Source organism: Pieris rapae, chromosome 14 (assembly GCF_905147795.1).
Source record: "Pieris rapae chromosome 14, ilPieRapa1.1, whole genome shotgun sequence".
NCBI classification, from domain to species: domain Eukaryota; kingdom Metazoa; phylum Arthropoda; class Insecta; order Lepidoptera; family Pieridae; genus Pieris; species Pieris rapae.
In genome coordinates, this window is record NC_059522.1 from 2,698,682 (window position 1) to 2,720,810 (window position 22,129).

At 31.5% G+C, this 22,129-nt stretch overlaps 3 protein-coding genes across 5 annotated transcripts in view; 2 read left to right on the plus strand and 1 right to left on the minus strand.

Moving 5' to 3' along the window:
- Positions 1-16,735, minus strand: part of LOC111000550 — a 32,430-nt gene extending 15,695 nt beyond the window's left edge. The window contains exons 1-2 of one of the 2 annotated variants that reach the window (XM_022270141.2): positions 16,435-16,735; positions 1,696-1,772 (exon numbers count right to left, since the gene is read on the minus strand). In XM_022270141.2, the coding sequence (XP_022125833.1) occupies positions 1,696-1,755 (60 nt within the window). In that variant the 5' untranslated portion in view covers positions 1,756-1,772; positions 16,435-16,735. The remainder of the gene's footprint in view (positions 1-1,695; positions 1,773-16,434) is intronic. The other variant, XM_022270060.2, reaches the window with a different exon arrangement.
- On the plus strand, positions 5,249-6,522 carry LOC111000889 (26S proteasome non-ATPase regulatory subunit 10). Its single transcript, XM_022270525.2, has 4 exons — positions 5,249-5,510; positions 5,595-5,840; positions 5,975-6,144; positions 6,252-6,522. Exons 1-4 carry the CDS (start codon positions 5,409-5,411, stop codon positions 6,388-6,390), a joined length of 657 nt encoding a protein of 218 aa, XP_022126217.2. The 5' UTR covers positions 5,249-5,408; the 3' UTR covers positions 6,391-6,522.
- Positions 6,587-21,290, plus strand: LOC111000741 (methyl-CpG-binding domain protein 4). Of its 2 annotated transcripts, none has more exons than XM_022270334.2 (2): positions 6,587-7,085; positions 20,429-21,290. In XM_022270334.2, the coding sequence occupies exon 2, from the start codon at positions 20,432-20,434 to the stop codon at positions 21,110-21,112; it is 681 nt and encodes a 226-aa protein (XP_022126026.2). In that variant the 5' UTR covers positions 6,587-7,085; positions 20,429-20,431; the 3' UTR covers positions 21,113-21,290. The 2 variants fall into 2 exon arrangements, with proteins under 2 accessions (XP_022126026.2, XP_022126105.2); XM_022270413.2 differs by lacking the exon at positions 6,587-7,085 and adding an exon at positions 19,999-20,153.
- Positions 21,291-22,129: the final 839 nt, after the last annotated feature.

The window sequence follows — 22,129 nt, forward strand, 5'->3', positions numbered from 1 at the left end:
AAATAATGTTTACTCACCTAAAACTTAATAGCACTTGGACGAAACGTATTAATGACTAAAGCACTAACATGATACCTTCATGCGTTGAGCATCGTATCTAACTGTTTTGCTATAAAATAAAAACTCACTGACCTACACTAGGGCTGCTAAATGTAAGTACGCCTTATGTGGCGCGAAACCAAATGCAGAATATTTCCGTATAAATATAGAAAATTATATGAATATAATGTTACCAGACAACAACTAATGCCTCCCAGTCGAGTATTTACCGCTCAGAGCCCTGTCCATAGGTATTAAAATAATATAAATACAGAAGCAGATGACACATTTTTCATTTTAGCATACCTCAGTTTATTTTGATATGAAATAGGAAGCTATTTAAGTTTTATTCGGTATTTCACAGTTGTGGTATGGTTTATTATAGAATATGATAATTTTTGTTACGGAAAATATTTTTTATACAGAAGCGTCAAAACTACAAGTAATTAGCGGTAACCGGTTAATAAATTTATTACCTACAACCTGTAATCATATTTTGAGGTAGCCCTGCGTAGCGTTTTGTTTGTGAATAAAATTAGAACAATGATAACGCTGTTGTTTGAGCAATAGAGATTTATATTCAATGCTTTAGTTCAGAACTCTGGGTTTTTCTTCTTCTGACGATCAGAGATAATTAAAGTCATAGAGCAAAGTGGTGTAATATTAAATATCTTGTCTTTGGTACGGTCTCTAATTACTATTTCGATGCATAACAAAAAAAAAACGGTTTTATAAGGTTGTAGAATATATATTTGTAACAGTCAATTATAAATGAATATCAGTCACTACTTCCATAAAACAGTAAACAGGATACAACGGTATTACTATATTTATTATCACAAATATTTGTTTCGTTACAATATGTTTCATGAAATGTTTCTACATTCATTGTTCTGTCTTGGCTGTAAATAATGCAATCTAATATAAATAACGCAATTGTTGATGAACATAAAAATCCGATGGCCTTACAACTCTATGGATCTTGCATCCGTTACTTAGATCATTTTTATTTTATAGACAAGAAAAAAAATGTACGCACATTCTACAGGGTTAAAAGAAGCACACTTGAGCCACTCTTCTAGGCCTCTTAAATTCAGATAAATATCACAAGTAATCTCCACAATTTATTATAGTAAATTGTTTGAAAAATTGTACTACTTAACATAAATTATAGTGACGCAAGGCAAAACGTATTGGTATAAACGTAATGGAAAGAAATTTATCCGAAATAAAGCCTATTTTATTTTATGATTTTATTCTAATAAAAAAATTTTTTAAAGATTACTCTCACTTTAGTGACTAATCTTACGTCTACCATGTGTATTTGCTTTATATATATATAAGGCGCTTAAGTAATTTTGGCACGAGCGGCGTATGAGACTTTTTTTTTTCCCTTTGGCTCTAACACTGTTTGTGCATTAGCCGTATGAGACTTCTTTCAAATATAATAAACCTGTTACAGTTGATGTTAGACTGTAATACCTGTATTCTTGTATGTCTCCCCTTAAGCTTAACTTATGCTTGTTATAAGTGTATATTAAGAATCTCCTAAATATAAGAAGAAGTATAGGTGTAGGAATGTTCAGCATTAAGCAACGATAACGATTTCAGATTGAAGAAATTAAAATTTAATATAAAATTATTTAATTAACTTACGTTGTCGCTTGTTGCTTCAGGAACTTCCAACATTTTTGCTTCGTAGATTATGAGGTACATCCCCAAGAACAATCAACCTGAAAATATTATTAACTGTAATACTTCAATAGTTATAGTAGTGCTTATTTTCAACTGTAAACATGATAAACTTATATTGTATAACTAATAAGCTGCGAAAAAATAATCTATCATATATTAAACGTTTTTTAATTCTAAATTACAATAATTAAATACATAATTATTGTTTTAATAAAATAATTTAGCGTATGATTATGGAAAGTAATTTGTTTTTTCCGTGTTATGTATTTAAGTTTGATCAAGAAAATGTGGAGCAAATTATGATATTGTGTGAAAACTGAGAGTGAAACAAAATACAAATCAGCTATATATTCTCATTACGTCCTTTTATTTAGGAAATAATAATGGTTCCGACAAATAAATAAATCTCCAGCTATCTCTGTCCGACTTTTATTCTAATTTACCAGCGTTATAATAATATACCGACAAAAAAATTCAAAGCATACCGAATAAAATACCTAAATTTTGCTGACACCTATGAACACAATCAAATTACATTTCTACTTAAAAATATATTAAACTTCGAATAACAAAACTAAACTTCTGAATAAAATACTGAACCTCCGACGAGATTACTGGGTTACTGACAACAGAGGTCATGTCAAAATAATCATTCTTTTACGAATTTTATGAGTTATTTAATTTTCTAGTGTTGGTTACCAAATATATTTTTTAACTCTCAACATTGATGAAAATACCGAAACTGGTCGGACCGCGCGAACGGCGTTTGGGTCGCGTTCGGGTGTTTTCGCGTACGTTCGGCGTGACGTCGGAAGTTTCAAGCGCAGTGCGCTTGCAACGACAGCTCGCCGCGTGTTTCGTTTGTTTGTTTACATAAATAATTATAATATTTGTATTTGTAGTTGAAACTAAGGACACTGAAGTATGGATGAGGTACCTGTGTACCGTTCTGACTCTGATGAGGAAGAAGTGGGAGCTGAACCGTCAGTACCGGCGAAGAAGAGCCGTCATATTAAAAGTTGGGTGTTAATCAAACGGTGCAGTGAACAAGAAGCAGAAGAATTTGTGAATGATGAAAAGACTTGGTCAAGAAATTATACGCGGGATAGTGAAGAAGGCCAAAAACGGTTCTATCGTTGTAATAAAGTAAAATCCAAAGGGCCACAGTGTGATTGTGCCTTGTATTTATTGTTTGTGAACGATTGCGAAGATGTTTTTATTTTTAAGACTACTTCAGAGCACAACCATGACCAGATTGGTACGCGAAGTGATTACGGAATTTCGTAAAATGTTAAAAGAGAAATAAATAAGCTGTTTGATTTACGTCTAAAGCCAAAAGCTATATTAGAGGCTCTGAACAAGATTGAAGGGATAAAGGTCCCTTCTAAAAGGCAACTTAATAACTACTTATATGACAGAAGGCGCGAAAAGTATGGAAGAGCTACAATTTACTTAGGTGAACTTGAAAAGTGGATTTTCGATCGAACAACTATTCCCGATGATGAAAATGAAGTTTTTGTGTTTAGCTATTACGTGCTAGAAGATAAAGTACCAACTTTTCGTCTTGCATTGTCAACAAAAAAATTACTCAACATTGTTTGTTCCACTGACGTACTTCACATAGACGCCACCTACAAACTCATATGGCAAGGGTTCCCTGTTTTAGTTCTTGGTACCACTGACAAGAACCGCAAGTTTCATCCGCTTTGCCTTGGTATCTCCACAAATGAACGTCAAGAAGATTTCCAAATGATTTTTGGTGGCCTCAAAGAAAAGGCACTAAGTTTATTTGATCACATATTGGAACCTAGAGTTTTAGTTTGTGACGCTGCTCAGGCTATAATAAATGCTTTCATAGAAGTTTTTGGTAATGCACCTGTTGTTCGTATGTGCTGGGCTCACGCGAAGAAAAATATGCAACAGAAAGTTCAGAAAACCGTCCACAAAACAAAACAGAAAGAAATCATACAGGACATAGACACGCTACATAATGCTACATCATATGAAGTATTTAATGCTGCGTCACAAGCATTTGTTGAGAAATGGCAGACTCAAACCGAGTTTGTTAACTACTTCCAAGAAGAATGGTTAAAAAAGCATCCGAATTGGTTTTTAGGTGCAGCGCCGTGTTCACCTGTCACAAATAATGCGTTAGAAGCTTTTAATCGGAATATTAAAGACCACAACACCTTACGTGAACGTTTTCCGCTTTCACATTTCTTGGCCATTGCGACTGAGATGGTTGGTCAATGGTCTATACAAAGCTGCAAAGAATCTTTACCTGAAGAACCTACTATTGAGCTAAAGGATTGGACTGATGGTTATTGCTGGGCAAAAAAAGATTTAAAGATAAAGATTTTATCATCCAACACAGCATACACAGAATACTTGATCCCAAGTAGCCAAGTAGGAGACGTAAATTACGGCGAACAGTGGTTAAACTTCGATGATTACAAGAGGAAACATTTTGCTTTCTGGAAAGTCAAGGTCCCAAAAAATGGAACTGAAAATGTAAATTGGAAAAAAGGATCCTGCACTTGCCCGCAGTTTTATAAAAAATACATTTGTAAACACCTTCTTGGGCTCGCTATCAGATTGAAACTCGCGACTCCGCCTTTGGAAGCGAAAGCATTACCTATAGGACAAAAAAGAAAACGGGGTCGTCCTACTAAATCCAGACCTGCTCTTATAATTCAATGAATTCTTATAACGCGAAATATTATTAAGATTAGGTACTACTTACCTACCTCTTTATTTTAGGTTATAAGAAGAAATGATGACATTTTCTACTACTGATTAAAGAATATTTTAGATATAATAAACTGAATTTTATTTTATTCTTTGCTCCCTGTACCTGTAGTAACTAGAATTCATGATTATAGTAAGTACATTTTTGTATTTTTAATAACTTTCTGGACAAGCGCCAACAATAGAAATTTAAGTATAACATTGTAGTAAAAATAGCACAGAGTTTATGAAAAATTAAATGTAATTGATGAATTTCTAGTTGGCAAGTAAAGGTAATAATTACAAAGCATTGTTATCAGTAGAACATAATTTTATATGGTAAAAAAGTATTACAGCAATTAACAGTCATAAGATTTTTTCTAAGATTTAAGTATATCATTCGGTCGTTTCGTCATTTTTAGTCGGACAGAAGTAGTCGGAGATTTAGTATTTCGGGCAGTAAATATTATATTTTTAGTAAGGACATTTTTAAATTTATTATCGGAGCTTTTATTACTACCCCTTTTATTTGTTCATTGTCAAAGTTTTAGGCACGTTGAAGGCCGCAATAAAGACTGATACCAACTTAGCAGTTCTGTCGCTAGATGACATGGAATCTTGGATGCGTCAAAGCTTAAAAAGCAATAAGCGACTAGTGCCGTGGCTTAACAAAAGATGAAGTTATGTTTAGCGATGAATTATAAAAATACGATTTAATCTAGCGCTTTTTTCAATCTTTCAGCGCAATTTTGTAATCGAGAGTTGGCACCTGCCATATGAACTGCTAGTTGCTACTGCAAGTCATGATGTTGTTTACTTATTCTGTGTGAGCCGGTAAATCGAAAGTAATTCATTCATAAAATACATTTCAAAATAAAGTGATTAGTACTACAAGAGTAGAATATTCTATTTGTTTTTTTAAATTACCAAATACCAACTCAATCAAAATGTCCATCGGTTCTGTTTATGAAACGGCATACAAGGGAGACTTTAATCAAGTGAAAGTAAAAATTGATGAGAATAAAAGATTGGTTGAAACACCGGATTCTGTAAGAATAGTTTGAAATTTGTTTTGTTTTTTGTACTTTAGATGTGTGGAATAATGTATTTATAGGTTTTTTTGTAAATTACAGAATAAATGCCTTTTAATTCATTGGGCATCTCTTGGAGGTAATGAAAATTTAGTAGATTACTTAATAGATACAGGTTCTCCTGTGGATCCGGTAGATGATACAAATTCTACACCTTTAGTACTAGCTGCGTCAGCTGGAAGGCTGGAGGTTGTAAGACTTCTTGTTGGTAAAGGAGCAACTGTTAATCATAAAACAGACCGGCATCAGACAGCTTTACATTATGCTTCATCCAAAGGACATAAAGAGGTAATTTACTTATAATAAGAGGTTTATTTTTATATTTAATTCTAATAGGTTATAATGACTTTTAGAACATCATCTGGTCCTTATTGGAAAACTTATAATGCAAGAATATCAATAATAATAACAAAATTTTTCAGCTTGTAAAATTCCTGATTGATGCAGATTGCAATGTTAATTCTGCTGATGTGTTAGGTGCAACTCCACTTCACAGGGCTGCGGCTCAGGGTAGAACAGAAATTGTTGAAATGTTATTGAGTTCACCACAAATCAATGTTAATGTGCAGGATTCAACTGGATGTTCACCCCTGTAAGTGGACACAATCATCCTTTTTAAATATATTGTGGAGGATTTCCTTATTACTATTTGTTATTCAGTAGTTAAAACTTATTGATTATGTTTTTGTATAATTTTAGTCATTTGGCTTGTGAAGAGGACCGTGAACAAGTAGCTGTTTTATTAAAAAATGCTGGAGCTCAAACTGATCTAAAAAATAAGGACAAAAAGACACCATTAGATTTGTGTTCCCCTAAACTGAAACGTTTACTTGAATAAATAGCTGAAGCTCAGCACTATGATTTATGTACGGCATCTTTAAAAAAATAAGAGGCAAATATATTGTCTTGATAACATAGGATTTATATTAATTTATGTTATAATTGTGTATATGAAACTAAGTTGAAATGCTGAGTTTGTTTTATTTTGCAAAATGTATGCGCTGCCGCTATTTTGATGCATTGGTGATTTGGCAATCCTAATAGGTAAATTGAAACTAAGCTTAGGTTGGCTACTGTTTTCCTTTAGTATGTAATTGTCACAAGTGTCTGTTTCAGCCTTAAGTATTAAATTACAAGATAATAATTTATTTTTATCCCTTGTAACATTAACAACAATAAAAATGATTAGAGTTGAGAAGGTATTGGTTGGAAGAGACTGGTTTCCATACTAGGTAGTAGGTAAGAACCAGAAAAAAAGAAAGGATTGTTATAGTCTTCTGTCTCTCTGACCAGTATTTATATTCTATGGTAATCACTAAAACATGTAAAACAATATATTCCTATTTTTAGTCTATATAACAATTTTTAAGCTGTGATAGTTTGTTTTTAAATATCACTGTTCCTTTAATGAAAATTTAAATAAATTGTTATTGTATTGAAATTCTTAAATAATCTTTAGTTAGTTCGACATAAAGTAGTACTGAATCGTCAATTGATTATTATTCTTAGATTAAATATTTTATAGTGTCTTTGGTAAGTAATTTTATTTTTTATTTCTTGCATATATTTTCATTTGGAGTAGTATTTTTTAAGAAACGATATATTTCTAATAAATAATGTAGCCCTACCGCTTTTATTAATTATTATAAAAAATATTATTCCCAGTGTGTGTGTAATTAATAAAAAAAAACAAATAATGTTTTAATATATTCTTACACTTTGATTTCTTTGTACAATATAATAGTATAGGAATATTATATGTATTTATCTAATATTTATTAGCAGAAAGCTGTTACAGTTGAGTTTTAAATACTACATGTTACATGTACTCCATAATCACCTACAGGTGATTATGAGTATGATGATTATGGAGTAGTTAAATGTTTTCTTGGCCTTATTATAAAATAGTTTTCCTAAGGCAACATATACATCAATATATTTACTTCCTCTTCAAGCCATCAAAGAATTTTAACCCTTCACTGTAAAGAAATAAAATGCACTGTTAAGGGTAATTGAAAGTAGCTCTTTGCTTTCTATTACCTAGTAAACTTGTCACTTGATGTTTCTATACAGAAATCAGAATGTTTTAAGTGCATAAAACTTAAAAAAAAGGCGTGAATAAAGTTGCATATACTAAAAGGTGAGAATATGAATTGTGTATAAAAATTCATAAATTATGATTTAGTAAACTATAAGGAAAGATGGTAAATTATTCAAAAGTCATTCTGAATTTTGCAAAAGTTGGGGAAGGGTTCCTTCTAGTACATCATATTTACAACTTACTTGTATGGTATATACATACCAATTACTTAAAAGTTGATTAAATATAATAATATTGCTTATGTTAAATGTCAAATAAATAGTTGAACATTTTATAGCATCTGTGTATTGGAGTTAATTTTCGCGACGATGCATTCATAATAAACGCTAATTAAGATTGGCTCTGTTGATGACATAATTATATAGGCATGTTGCTTCTTAGTAGTTGTAACTTGTTAGTATAAAGTTTCTAATACCGATGTAATTTGTTGTGAAGTTAGACTTGTAGAAATTGATGGTTGAATATATCATGAAATTTTCTTGGTTGCAGTTTTTATTCTTTTTTTATCTACATTAATAGCTTCCCGATTGTATATTTAATGTCACAAAACCATCACCAAATCGCATTAGGCTGACAGAATGTGTCAAATGCAGGCAAGTGACTGGACCCTTGTTTTGTCTTCTATTCCTTTCTAATTATAATTATATGTTATTATAGATAAATGTAATTCCTAATTATGTCTAGTGCTCTACAAGTAATTATGTAATTTATGAATTAATTAACTTCTATCGCGATGATCTCTGCGATACAATCAGAATCAGTCACGACGGGAATACCAAAATATATTCTTAGCATGAGAGAACTTAATATGATAATTAAAATCATTATCATTTCCGAATAACGTATTGTTAATTAATAAATGATGTTATAAAAAGAATATTTAATTTTAACCAAATGGTACAGAAGGTGCTATGTATGTTGATGTTATAAATACAAAAAATACTAGGCCATGAGTTCTGCTATTAAAATGCTGTACATGATGATAAATCAATAGTTCTGTTATGAATGAGGAGGTTTTTTTTAATAATGTTATAGTAAAATTTAAACCTTTATTAAAGTCTCGGCTAAACATAAAAAAATATTCTATTCGAAATGGCCACTTTTGGTTTTTATACAGGCCTTATAATCATAACTAACTAATCTCTTTGGTCAGGCATCTTTGGATTTACGCAGTGTTACCAAGGGAAATTTTGCGAATGCTTGCTCCAAAGATTTTTTAAGAGACTCGCCGTGCCGTAGAGCAGTCCATGTCTTGACCATAATTCGAAGTCTGGGCTAGGTGAGGACCTGTCTTTAGCTATTATTATAAAGTCTAGAACGCCAGGCTTAGGTAGTTCGTGCCTTGTGACCAGGTGCAGAATCCTGATAGAATGTCCGTGGTTTATTTTTAAAAAGTGTGTTGCTGAGAGGGTTTCGATGGCTTTAAAGGCATTAACAGCCTTTTTAGTTCTAACAGCTCGCGGCCGCCCCGATCTTAGGTAAAAGTAGGGTTATCACCGCCAACCACTTTTGTTGCACAAAAGCAATTAATATGAGCTGCAAACGCGTTATACTGCACCCGAAGACTTTAATATGATGTACCCAAAGTAGATCTTAAATAAAAGAATGTATGACAATTACTTGATCGTGCATAACTTAATAAGAATTACGTTGAAAGAAACTACTAATGAAACAGATGAAAGATTTAGATATTTAGTATCTGTAGTAGAGAAACGTTAAGATAGTCACGATAGAACAGGATGTGAATTATAGACAGCAAAAACTTGTGTTCTTGTAAAAAAGGTTGTTTTCTATGTGTGTACTTCTTGGGTCGATGACACGAATGTTGTATTCGTATCAAATAAAGCTCTGTTATATTCAAAGGCTACCCTTTGAATATATTCTAAAAATGGTACTACCTTCCTATGGAATTGCATAATTCATTCGCTCCAGCACAGTAATAAATTTATATACATCGGCCATTTTTATTGATTTATATGATACCAATAATAAATTAATTTATTCATGAATGTTGCGATGTTTATTTGTTTCTAGGAAATCTTATATTTATTTTTATGTGGTATAAAAGCTTTTTTCTAAAGAACAATTTGAGCTCATAAGCAGTTAATTAAAATAAGCCCAAAACAGAGTTGTGCGAAACGTATAAACCTTAATTTATTGATAAAAATATCAATATTAATACTATGATAATGAATAACAGGAATAACATTGTTTTTGATCGATTGACAGTCCTGTTTATAAACATTTAAGTATTATGTTTTCTACTTAAAAAAATAGTAATTGCCAGACTAAATCCAGATTTGCTTTTCCATTTATTTTTTTACGCAAATTCAATACCGCGTTATTTTTCCGGTAATTTATCATGATAACATATTTGTTGTTAATGTTATTTCAATGGCTATGTTGAGAAGTGTACTGCACATTCTCACGACTAAATTCAATTTTTTTAGTTGCTTTGGTATGGGAAAAAAACTGCTACTCAAAGTTGCGTGGTAGCCTTTCTGGTGTCGTCATTGCTAAATCCGTGTGTTCTTAGAATTACGGGTCATTTTATTGACACTACAAAAAAGGCTTACTACAAAAAATATTGAACAATTCAATTATAGCCAGTACAAAAACCGCAATGTTGTGTAGTCTGGGAAGTACTACCTACGCAACAGTTTATATTGGTCGTATTGATTGATGTAAAAATAGTCTGGGATATTTTACATGCGAATAGAATAGCCAAGTTTATAACAAGGTGGCTAAGTGTCTACACAGGACCAATAAGTTTTTCTTATTATGAGCGCATTTAACACGGGCTGAAGGAAAACATCGGCATGCTAATGTCTAACTTCTACAGGCTAAAATAATACAATTTATTAATTAGGTAATTTATACTGCGATTGTGACTTGGGTAAGTACAGAGCAAGCGATCCCCGTATAAACGTCATCCTTCGCTGTGATTCTCGACTTTGAACTTTGTACTTAAAATATAATCTGTTTGTAAGTTTTTCAAATGAATAAATGTCAACTGGTTAACTAATTCAGGTTTTTAGTTTATGAATAAATGTTTAAGGAGCTTTATTTCTCATTACAAGAGATACAGGTCGCCATTAGCCGTCCCAATTTTTGTCTACTATGTTCCCTCTAACATCTTTAATTCCTTTTTGAATTTGTTAAACTAAATACGACCGTGTCAACTTCATCAACCTGATTTCGTAAAAACTACATTGAATTACATATTTATATGTTTCCTAATTTCCTACAAACGCACAAGAATATCTAAGACAATTTGATTCAAAATGAATTCACTTATATAATTCTATTCTCATCAAATAAACGTTGTTGTGCTAAGTGCAATTTTACATTTGTCTTTTCGTTACGAAATTTATTAAAGTAAATTAATAATTAGAACATGTAAGATTAATTAATTATTATTAAAAGATTACAAACTAATTAAGTCTCGGCGGTGAGATTGATGACATAAAGGTAAATTGTTCATAGCATAGATAATCTGTTATATCCTGCCGTCTATACTGTGGTACATCAAACGCTAAATATTTCCGCTTGAAAATAATTTTCATAGTAGAGACCTTACCCTTAATAGAAAGTGTATGTAGTTTTATTTGACATTTTCATTTGTTAAATATCCTTTTAAATTACTTATTAGTATTATGTTGAGATCTTAATAAGAGACAACTACAGACTTTTAAAAGACAAATTTATGAAAAAAATATAGAGAAGACTGTTTCGAAATTGTAATTTTACTTTTCTCGCACACATGCTCATTCCTTTAGCTTATCGTTCAATCTTTCATTCATGTAACGCTCAAGGTGGAATCCTTTATAGGTGAAGTCATAAATAAATGGTAATATGTAGTGTTCACAGACCTGGAAAAGATTAAAAATAAAGTGCAACAAGTGTAATTTTAATTATAGCAAAGTCACGCGCATCGATTAGATCTGCATTTAAATCATTATTTGATTTATCGAAAACGTTCGATTTATAAAAATAAAATATTCCTGCAATTGTGTTTAAATACAAAGATGTCTTCCCCAGCTCAGTTCTTCTAATTCGTATGACGTATCTCAAGTCAAAAAATCGTCTAGGCCTATCAAATTTTATGTCAAACCTCTTTGAAAAAATGGTTGGACACTAGGTTTGACATAAGATTAATATTAAATGACATATGTATTAAATTCCATGATTAATTATTTTAAAAGTATCTGACGTCATATTCAAATTCTTCAATTGTATTAGCTGCTTAATAACCTTCACATACTGGTATGAATTTTGCATGTGTTACAATGTTATGCCGCATCTTAGTACGAATATATCATAGATTTTTTTTATTGTTAGAAATTTTAGGAATGTATGGCAAAAATTGTTAGTTGTGTCATATTCGAGTGTTGTCATCATTGACGATCCTAAAAAGTAGGACACCTTAGATAAATTGATATTGATGAGGTTAAAGATAACCTAGTAAAGCAATTTACACGGTTTTATTACTAAAACGAACGTACTTCTGAAGGGATAGTTTCATAGTTGTGTTTTGTTGTACTTCAATATTTCGGCATTTAATCACAAGTATTTTTAATTTACAAGCAAAAATGCCATAATAAATATATTATACAAAAATCTCATTATAATTAAAGTGTCTTTATTATTCTGTGGACGGATTCGTTTTACTTTCTCGTAAGAAAGTGTAGCGTAAACACTCAGATGTAAATATTCTAACAACGTATCAGTACATTCAGTATCTTAAATGTATGCTACTATTTAGTTGATGATCTTGTGCCTTATCGATCGCCATGTCACATCCAAGAAATCTTATTTTAGGAGTAACCTACATGTAATGTGATATTGTTTAACATTCAACGATATCCATGCTGAAATGCTCATCAAATCCGAAAAATACATGACAGTATTAGACAGGCTATTTGACTGTATGAAAATAAAGATTAATTATAATATTAATAATTTCTAGGTTGTGCAGGAAGCTTATTATGTAACTTCAATTAACAGTTGAGATGTTAATATTGAGTTCTATCCATGTAAATCTAAGCTTCTGGCTTCATTGTTTGTATTAATATTACCTATATTGCAATTTTTAGGAGTTACTGAAATTTATATTATTACCTGTGGACCTTACAGTGTAAAAACATTTCTGTCATTGTGATTTAGGAAACGTTTAAAACATTTTGTTATGAAGTACCCTAACAGGTAATGTGAAGTATTATATTTAAAAAAAAACTACTCCTTTCTGTATGTACTTTAATTTCGCTGTAATAAAACATTGCATAAATTATTGCTACGGTATTTCACAAATGTTGTATATTATTAAAATTGTTATCACGTTTTCGCAATAAATATTGTGATAGCTAGAAACGGGCGACTTTTATTGGAATTAGCTAAATCACGTTTTAGCGATAGACTTAGGTTTATTTTAATATTAAATTATGTACTAAGGTCTAGGATATAATCTTAAATATCTTACTTACTGCTCTTGTTAATTAATTTTTTTCAGTATTCAGTAAGGGTTTAAATAAAAACGTTCGTACGTAGAAACGTACGTAGAATAACCAAATACATATACTAAACATTTGATTAGTTCTTGAGTATCAGATTGATTCGCCTGTTATGATCTGGCAATACTTGGCTTTTTTAATGTCAATACTCGCGTAAAAATACTTGAATTGTCTGCAGTTTCTTACACAAGTATGTAACAAGTTTAATATTAAATTGTTTGCATTCTGTGAATATATTACGTCATTGTTAATAGAGTTTTTAATATTAATGTTTTCGAAATTCCTTACCATACATATTCCTATAGACAATTTAAATGTTAAGCTAAATTTTATTATATGTGGGTTATGCCAGGATATGCCAGTTACATATAATAAAATTATGCTTAAAATTCGGATGGTCGCACGATAATCACGAATAAGCCAGGAAAGTATTCACACAAACTAGACAAAAGATAAAAAACTTTTTGTCAATATTGTTTATTAAAGACTGATAATTTAAATAAATTAAAATAAAAAGTACCTATTGTTTTGCAGGTAATGGTGGCTTATTTGGTAATTTACTTTTTAATTTAAAATGTATTAGATAAGGATATCTCATTAAATATTTTGAAAATTACGTTTATTTAAAATAGTCAAGGATACATAAGTGGAAGCAACATTAATAAGATGTTTGTTTTTTATTATGATTTGACCTCGCTTGTCATGTAAAAAATTATTCGCTTTTCGGACATCCAACTACACCAAATAATTATCATCGTTATGATTAAGATACAATAATAAATAATAATCCACAGAGCTACAATTATTTATGGTACCTAATAGATGTTTGTATGTGTTTAATCATTATAATAGACAATTCTTTTACGATTTAACTACGACTAACTGTGACTGCCGGCATGGGAACACAAGAAAAAAATCGCACAATTAGGCTAACACAACTCTTATAATGATATAAATCATACGCAAATAAAATACTTATTAATAATCGTATTAAAGTCATAAAATATCGTTGAGCGTTTAGTCGCTGTCACTCAAATTCGCCTGATTTAGTGTTTTTTTTATATTTAATCTAAATAAAGTATTAAAATACTGCTTTCTACAAAAGTCCCCGACTTGTTTATATACGTTTTAGTCAATATTTTGTCTGTTCTGTTTGTACTGGGCATGATTCAGACCGCAAGTCTACAACTTTGCGTGAACAATGACTCCCGTACATGTCAAAATACATTTCGCAATACAGTTATATGCTTAGATATTTCCGTGCAATGGCAGTGGCAGCGGCTGTCCGAAAATAATATTTTGTACACTCAATAAATCATTAAAAAGTAAATTTACCGGACTATAGGAGTCATACTTTACATCAGTTTAAATACTAACTAAAGTCACTGAAGTATTTCCGAACCAATTCGACTTAGGGTACTTCAAGAAAAGAGCGTACCAATTCTTAAAAGGCCGGCAACGCACTCGCGAGCCCTCTGGCATTGAGAGTGTCCATGGGCGGCGGTATCACTTAACATCAGGTGAGCCTCCTGCCCGTTTGCTTGTACTATACCCCTGTTCTATAAAAAAAATTAAAAAAAGGCGGGTCTATAACAATTTTAACTTTGTAGTTAAACTTATTAGTATCCTGCCGTCCGCATTCTTTACGGGGCGGCGATTACGTCACGTGTTTGTCTCTTCGAACAATACAGTTTTTATATAAATTTAGTCGTATCAATCTTTGATAGCCGACCCCTAGAGTTAATTAGTACAAATTGCTGTGAATCATTAACATTTTATCTAAACTTGTCATCATTAGATTATAATAGTCTCTTAGATAACATATACCAGAGGAAAAACTGTACTGTATACTCGCTCTCGCCTCACTCTTGCTATCATTTAAATGGTAATATATTGTTTTGTTTGAGTGATAGGCAACAAAGGAGTTCACTCTCTCTCTCACTCTGCCGGGCTCCAAGTACTTTGTGTTGTCAGTTGCAAAATTAAGAAACTTCACTACAAAACTTTCATATTGTGTTTTATTATATAAATAGTAAATAGAGTTAAATCAAAATATTTGTGAGTATTATGAACTATAAATGAGATTGACAAATGCTAACGAAGCGTTGCGTCAAAGTATTCGCAGGCAAAAACAAGAAGAAACTCAGTAAAAACTTGAATAATGGTCGACCAGGCGCGAGTTTACAGTAAATATAATGTTTTGAAGAGCTCTTTCTATCTGTACTAAAATAAATGCATAATATCATATGATGGATACAAATAATAATTGTAGATGAAGGTTGTTCAGGAAGTTTTAAAAGGCCGGCAAAACACTTGCGAGCCTTCGGGCAATGTGAGTGTCCACGAGCGCTATCACTTAACATCAGATGAGCCTGCAAATGTTCCCCCTGTGATATAAAAAATTGTTCATTTATTTCAGTTATAATACATTTGTACGAGTTGTGTTTGTTTCTTGTTGTAATTACTTTGTAAATACAGGGATGTAACAAATCATTAAACACGTTCTTCAAAAGCGTTATATGTTATGTATATCTTGTATCATTTTGTGAAAATACTAAAAATAATTTTAAAGGCCGGCAACGCACTGGTGAGTCTTAACTTCGTGAGCCTACTTACAGGGGGATTATATGAAAAAGTATAAAGTAATATTAAATGAGACTTGGTATCCTATTAATGGTATCTATGTATATGTTTGAAAAAAATTGTGTAATGTACAATATATAGCCAAGGCTCATTAAGCTTTATTGTTGTGGGCCGCGGATATTAAAATCGCAAGGCAATCTTTTATCATTATTTCGGAATCATACCATATTTCTGTATTTAATATTATGTATGTAAAGACTGTTCTTAAACATAAATAATGAGCAACAGAAGATTTATTTCTAACAAGCGATACTTATAATACTCTTCATATACATTCTTCAATGTGTTTACATATCGACAATAGCTCTGTTGCGATTGAAAGAAACACAAGAAACAATTCAGCCGTAAAGCGTGACTAATTTTATTTTCGTAATGTTAATGTTACTATGAATGAAAAAAAGCCTGTGGTCGTAAAATCCTTTAATGTTGTTAGTTATACAATAATATATATATATATAAATATCTGATATATAATACCGGATATAAACTTTAATCTGAAGGCTCTTCTAAACGAGTACGATCTTTAAACTAATAGAACTAGTTTTTTTTAACGAATTCAAAATTTACTATAATCAAGACGCACGAGTATATTTATGATAATATGCCAATATTTAAGTTTTCTACTCACCATAATGAAGTCCAAGGCACGAATCCATATTCAACACGCTACCAATGACTGCGACCACAAAAACACAATTCAAGCGAACTATAAACTCGCACGATATCCGATAAAATGTTTTGATTTTCGCCACAAAGTGTTCAACATAACGGTGTTTTTCTCGTGAGAAGCGCGAAACACGTGTTGCTTCGCCGATAACTCAACCCAAACAGACGAAAGCGGCGACAGATTTTAATTTCTTCGTACATTGTGGTAATTAGTATGAGAAAAATTAACAATGGAGCATCGGGGAATGAATATAATCGGTGTATTGTCTGCCAGCTGTGAGCACACCTGATAGCTATTTGCATTTGCAATTGGCTAGCGGACAGAAATTAGTATCTAATTTTGCTATTATTATTATCTAAATGTCAGGTTAAGTTCTCAAACGTAAATCGTATTTATACGATGTAGGTATACGCAGCATACATAGACCGCAGAGTAAAAAAAAAGTACTTAATAGTTTTCATAGAGATCAGTTTCCTACGCAACTTATTTTCTTATCAAATAAAGCCTAGAATTTTATATCAATTTAGTATTCGATTTGAAATAAATCATATTATTATTTATCAATTTAAATATATGTAATATCGATTTACATTTCTACATTTCAAACTTAAATGTTATGGAATTAGGAAAACCCTAAATTAACGTTTTTAATTGAAATTAATAATTACCTTACATAATAGTATTTCCCATTATAATAGGTTCTCATTTGATTTGGGTATTGATTGGGCAAGAAAGCTGATCTGGTTCTAAACGTCTTGCTAAATAGATGATGCGTCCTTTACAATTACCCATTTAGGAGCCTGTAATCCATAAACAATACTAACAAAACTATAAAGTGTAATACTTGATAGTGAATAAAATCATAGACAACACAGAAGTGATCATAAAGAAGTTATGCTTCATACCAAAACGCATTTCAAATCACAGTCTTTGCTTGAACGTTGAGAAAATAATATAATTTGTTACATTGAGTTTCAGTGGCATCTGAGTCAGGCCTACTAGGGATTTGTTAATGAAATTTTTATGACGTACATGTTCTTTTCATTCTGGCATTGAAATTCTTTCGGTTATTATGAAAACAGTTTAAACAAAGAACACCCATGAGGTTACATGTTTGAAAAACATTTCAATTAAAATTCATATGTTTTGTATATTGGTGGCGCATTTTTTTTAAGTATAAGGAAAAGTATGTCAGTTAATTTAAAAACAATAGACAATATTTATAGTTGCTATACTTATAGATGTAATTTGAGTGCACCTATTCAATTTACAATGCAACATAGTTAACAGGTATACAAATTTGTATATGTAAAACCGTTTATAAATCGGTTTAGAAGTTAGTAAATTTAAATATATTCATTATTGAAAATCCACACAATCAGCTATATAAAAATAGGCATGTAAATGTCACATTAATTTTCATATAATACGGATATTAACATAATGTCATAATAATAAGTTATGTAAAATTGTTGTAAAACTTATGGTATACAATCTACATACTCGCCCACACTAACTAATTTTCAAAGGCAAATAAATGCCTTTGAAAATTTAATCACCTTCCCCTTGTAAGCATTACACGGCAGTGATCTGTAACTTCTAGAAAGGTGATTAAATAACAATATTTTTTTAAAGTAAAAACAAGTCGGTCATCGTTCATTTTCGTAAAATCGTTCATTCAAGAATCCTCTAGTTTCTCTACTCAAGTAAAATAAGATTGGCTTTGCTTTTTAAACAAGTTTTGGTCCTAATTAACTTTTTGTCCCGAACTAAGACTTTTTGGTACCAGCCCATTGACGTATTTCCTAACCAATCCGACTTATAGCGGAACAGAGCGTAACAATTCTTAAACAGCCAGCAAGAGATATGCCAGATTTCTGGCATTATGGTGTCATATCAAGTGAGCCTTCCACCTAGAATATATATATTATGTGCATAGCCATTTGTCACTACAACAAATCTAGAAAAGTCAGTGATATACTGACTCCTCTTTATAGAGACGTAGGTATGTAGTAAGTAAGTTTTAAACTGCTTATAGCTGTTAAGTTAGGCTCGTAATGTCAAATGATATCTTTGTGGAGAGACAATTTAATTAAAAAAGGCAGTATAAAAATAGAGTATAATGTCGTTTACAAATAACTTCCGGAGATCTTAACCACCTTGAGGTTGTAGGAAATATGTGCAATTACACTAATAATGTGCGGTTTATGCTAAAGTGTTTGTGATGTAGCTTATAAATGTGCCATATACACGTCTTGGTAGTTATTCGTTTCGTAGGTACCGCCTTGAAGGATAAAGGAAGTATGTAGTGTATGGTGTTTTGTGAACTACAATGACATTGACATCTCCCTGTGTTCCATAGGTAGACTGTTGTGATCTGTGACTTTTGAAATTCGGTATCAAGAATAATGTACATATGGAACTGGTTGAGGAATCAGTTCCATATGTAACAAACATAAGAAAATAAAAATATCGTATGGTTGAGTACGATATGGAGTACCTACATTAAGTAGTGTAATTATTATTAGTACACGACCTCCGACTGAGTATTTTTCAATCTTTTTCGCTTTTTTCGTACATTTTCCTAGGTATCTGGTGGGCTACCTCTCTTTTTCGTATAGAAACAGGTCTTAAACTTAACATAAACAGATATTGCAAATAACTTTATTCATAGGTAAACAACTACACTTATCAACGTCAGAAAATAAGTTAAATTAATATATAATAACTAACCTTAAAATGTAATTACTAAAATATATTATTAAAAGGAGTCCCTTTAGGTAAGGTTCCGAAGATACTGGCAGAGTTCCCCTTTTGAATAGGTAGACTAATTCTTTGTCTGACATAGCTGCCAGCTCTTCGGTCTCCAGTGATGTCGACTAACCTTTTTGATATTTCCAAAAATGACAACAACATTGCAAATTAAAAGTCACAATACAAAGGATACAACTTTTCTACAAGTATAAGGTCTAAACATAGCCAAGTATTGAAAATGGTGGAATGATTTGGACGATGCTTTTTCCTGTCCCCCACAGGGCATATAAATAATTATACTACATTTTTATTACTTACAGTTAATGTCTTGTGTCGCATATGTGTTAATATTTTTATGGAATACAACAAAGCTACATAATTAATTATTATTATTATTAGCACTACATATAAGTAGGGATACCTACTATTTAGAGACTGACTAGAGAATTTGCTTATGTGTATCCCTTATCAATTATATAAAAAGTTGTAACTAAGTTGTGCCCTTCATTGGATATTTTTTTAAGTCTATAGTTAAATGTTATCTTATAAGTTACCAAGTACTGTACCCAAAATATAGTCGCTCTTATCGTGCCAATAAGGAAAAAATCTATGTCAAAGTTTTTTGTAAACAAATACGAATGAATACATACAACAGAGTGGAAAGATTGCTAATTAACACTCAAATACACCTACATCTATTGAAAATATTTGATTAATACAAAACAACAAACATGGCTTGAGCTTCAATTGAGAATTCATAGATTGTAGAATTTTTACGGTTTGAACATTTAATACAGATACTTGTCTATAGACAAAACCATTTAATCAACTGTAACAAAACAAGTAGCAATATTGTGTGTATGGTTATGTTGATTTTAAAATAAGCCTGTTATAACCTAATTTAATGAATACTTGTTTGGACATAGGTAAGGGTCTTTTGCCCCTGCCCTAAACAGGCAGGCTGGTAATTTATAAAGCGTATTATTTAAAAAAAATCGTTTATATTCTGGCTGTGTATAAAGTATTTCATTTCCGGAATTTATTGGATGGCACAAACTGCGTTACACTAAGGGTATGTGTCAATGCTCTCCTGGACAATGACCAATACCCACGAAGCAGGTGCAAATGTTCCTGAGTAATTAAAAATATACCTACATTTCTAATAAGAATCCTATTGGTTAAATCTTTATATTTGTTTCAGAAAATGGTGAACGATCTGAATTGCATCAGCACATATTTCGATTTAAGTTCCAGAACAGATACATCCCTGAGCTCTCAAGAAAGTCAGACGTCAATAGATTCCGAGACAGATGGGCTGAGCTTATCTCAGCTAACAATACAAGAACCGGATCCTATAAACATATGCCCTTTCTTCAACATAACCCCGAGGATAATGCCCCAATCACCACATTACATTATCGAAGAGGAATTCTCTCAGAATCCGTGGGCAATGCTGATTGCCACAATATTCCTTACAAAGACATCCGGGAAGATGGCTCGACCGTATATAAAAAACTTCTTTGAGAATTACCCAACACCGTACCACGTATTAAATGATAACCCGACATCTATAGGGAGATATTTCGATAAAATAGGCCTACGGAAACGTGGTGAAATCATTTGGAAATTGAGTTATCAGTTTGTCTCGTCAAAATGGCGGCGGGCAAGCGACTTATGCGGTATCGGGAAGTATGGCGAGGATGCATATAGAATGCTATGCTTGGGACACACGGATTTGGAACCTGATGACAGATACTTAAGGCTGTATTTAGATTGGTTGCAACGAGACACGGAGTTTATGGAGCACAATGGAATGACGGACAGTGAATTCATGATAGACGATCCAGTTTTAAAGTATTATACAATTAATTTAAGAAGTATTTAAGTTTTAATAAGTACGTTATATTGTTTCAGTAAATTCGTCGTGACTTCCTTCTCATTCTAGTTTCCAAATACTATTGAGAATTAATTATTGATCATATTAATTAATAATTTTATTTCTCTGTGATACGTAAACTAAACGTAGATTTTTAATGTATGTAAATTTTTATTACGTAGTAAGTAAATACATTTGAACGGATTTTTTGTTTTCTTCACGTGTTTCACCGAATTTCAATATTCATAAATAATAACTATGAATAGAAGTTTACTATAGCAGTTGGTACAATAACAAAAATAACTGCATTTGTTGCATTCCTTTTGCGACCCTTTTTTATAGAACATTTTATAGGCAAATGAGCAGTAGGCTCACCTGACATTCAGTAATACCGCCCGAGGACACTCGTAGAAGGCGTTGCCAGTTTAAGAAAAATATACATTCATATTATTGAAATTATTATTTTTATTAATTTAAATCATTGATAAAACCTATAAGGAGACAAAAAAACAATAAAAATCCTTATATCGATAAATATTATCAAAAGACCAAAGTGATCTAGTACAGTTTTATAGAAGTAATCAGTTCAAGTTCACAAAAAATTCCGAAATACCATTGTAAGAACTTCGTAGGACGGATGAAGTCAATATTAGTGATGTCCTGCCTTTGTCTTACTATAATAAAAATTCAGTGAACATATACATTTTATTTATTACAAGCGATGAAAAATGCGACAAACAATGCAAACGGTTATAACTACAACAATCATATTCACTCCTAACATACAAATACAATAATATTGTACTTGTATGTTAGGAGTGAATATGATGTCACTACACCATGTCTAACTATCACATATTTTATAAAATAAAAATCCACCTGTATGCTGCGACTGAACTAGTTGGAATATTAACATAGAAAAACAATTGTAAAAATACTGATTAAAATAAAAAACAAAACAAAAGAGCAATATAGAATTACCACCAGAACTTCATATCTTTTTACCAGGCGCCAGCGAATGGAAAA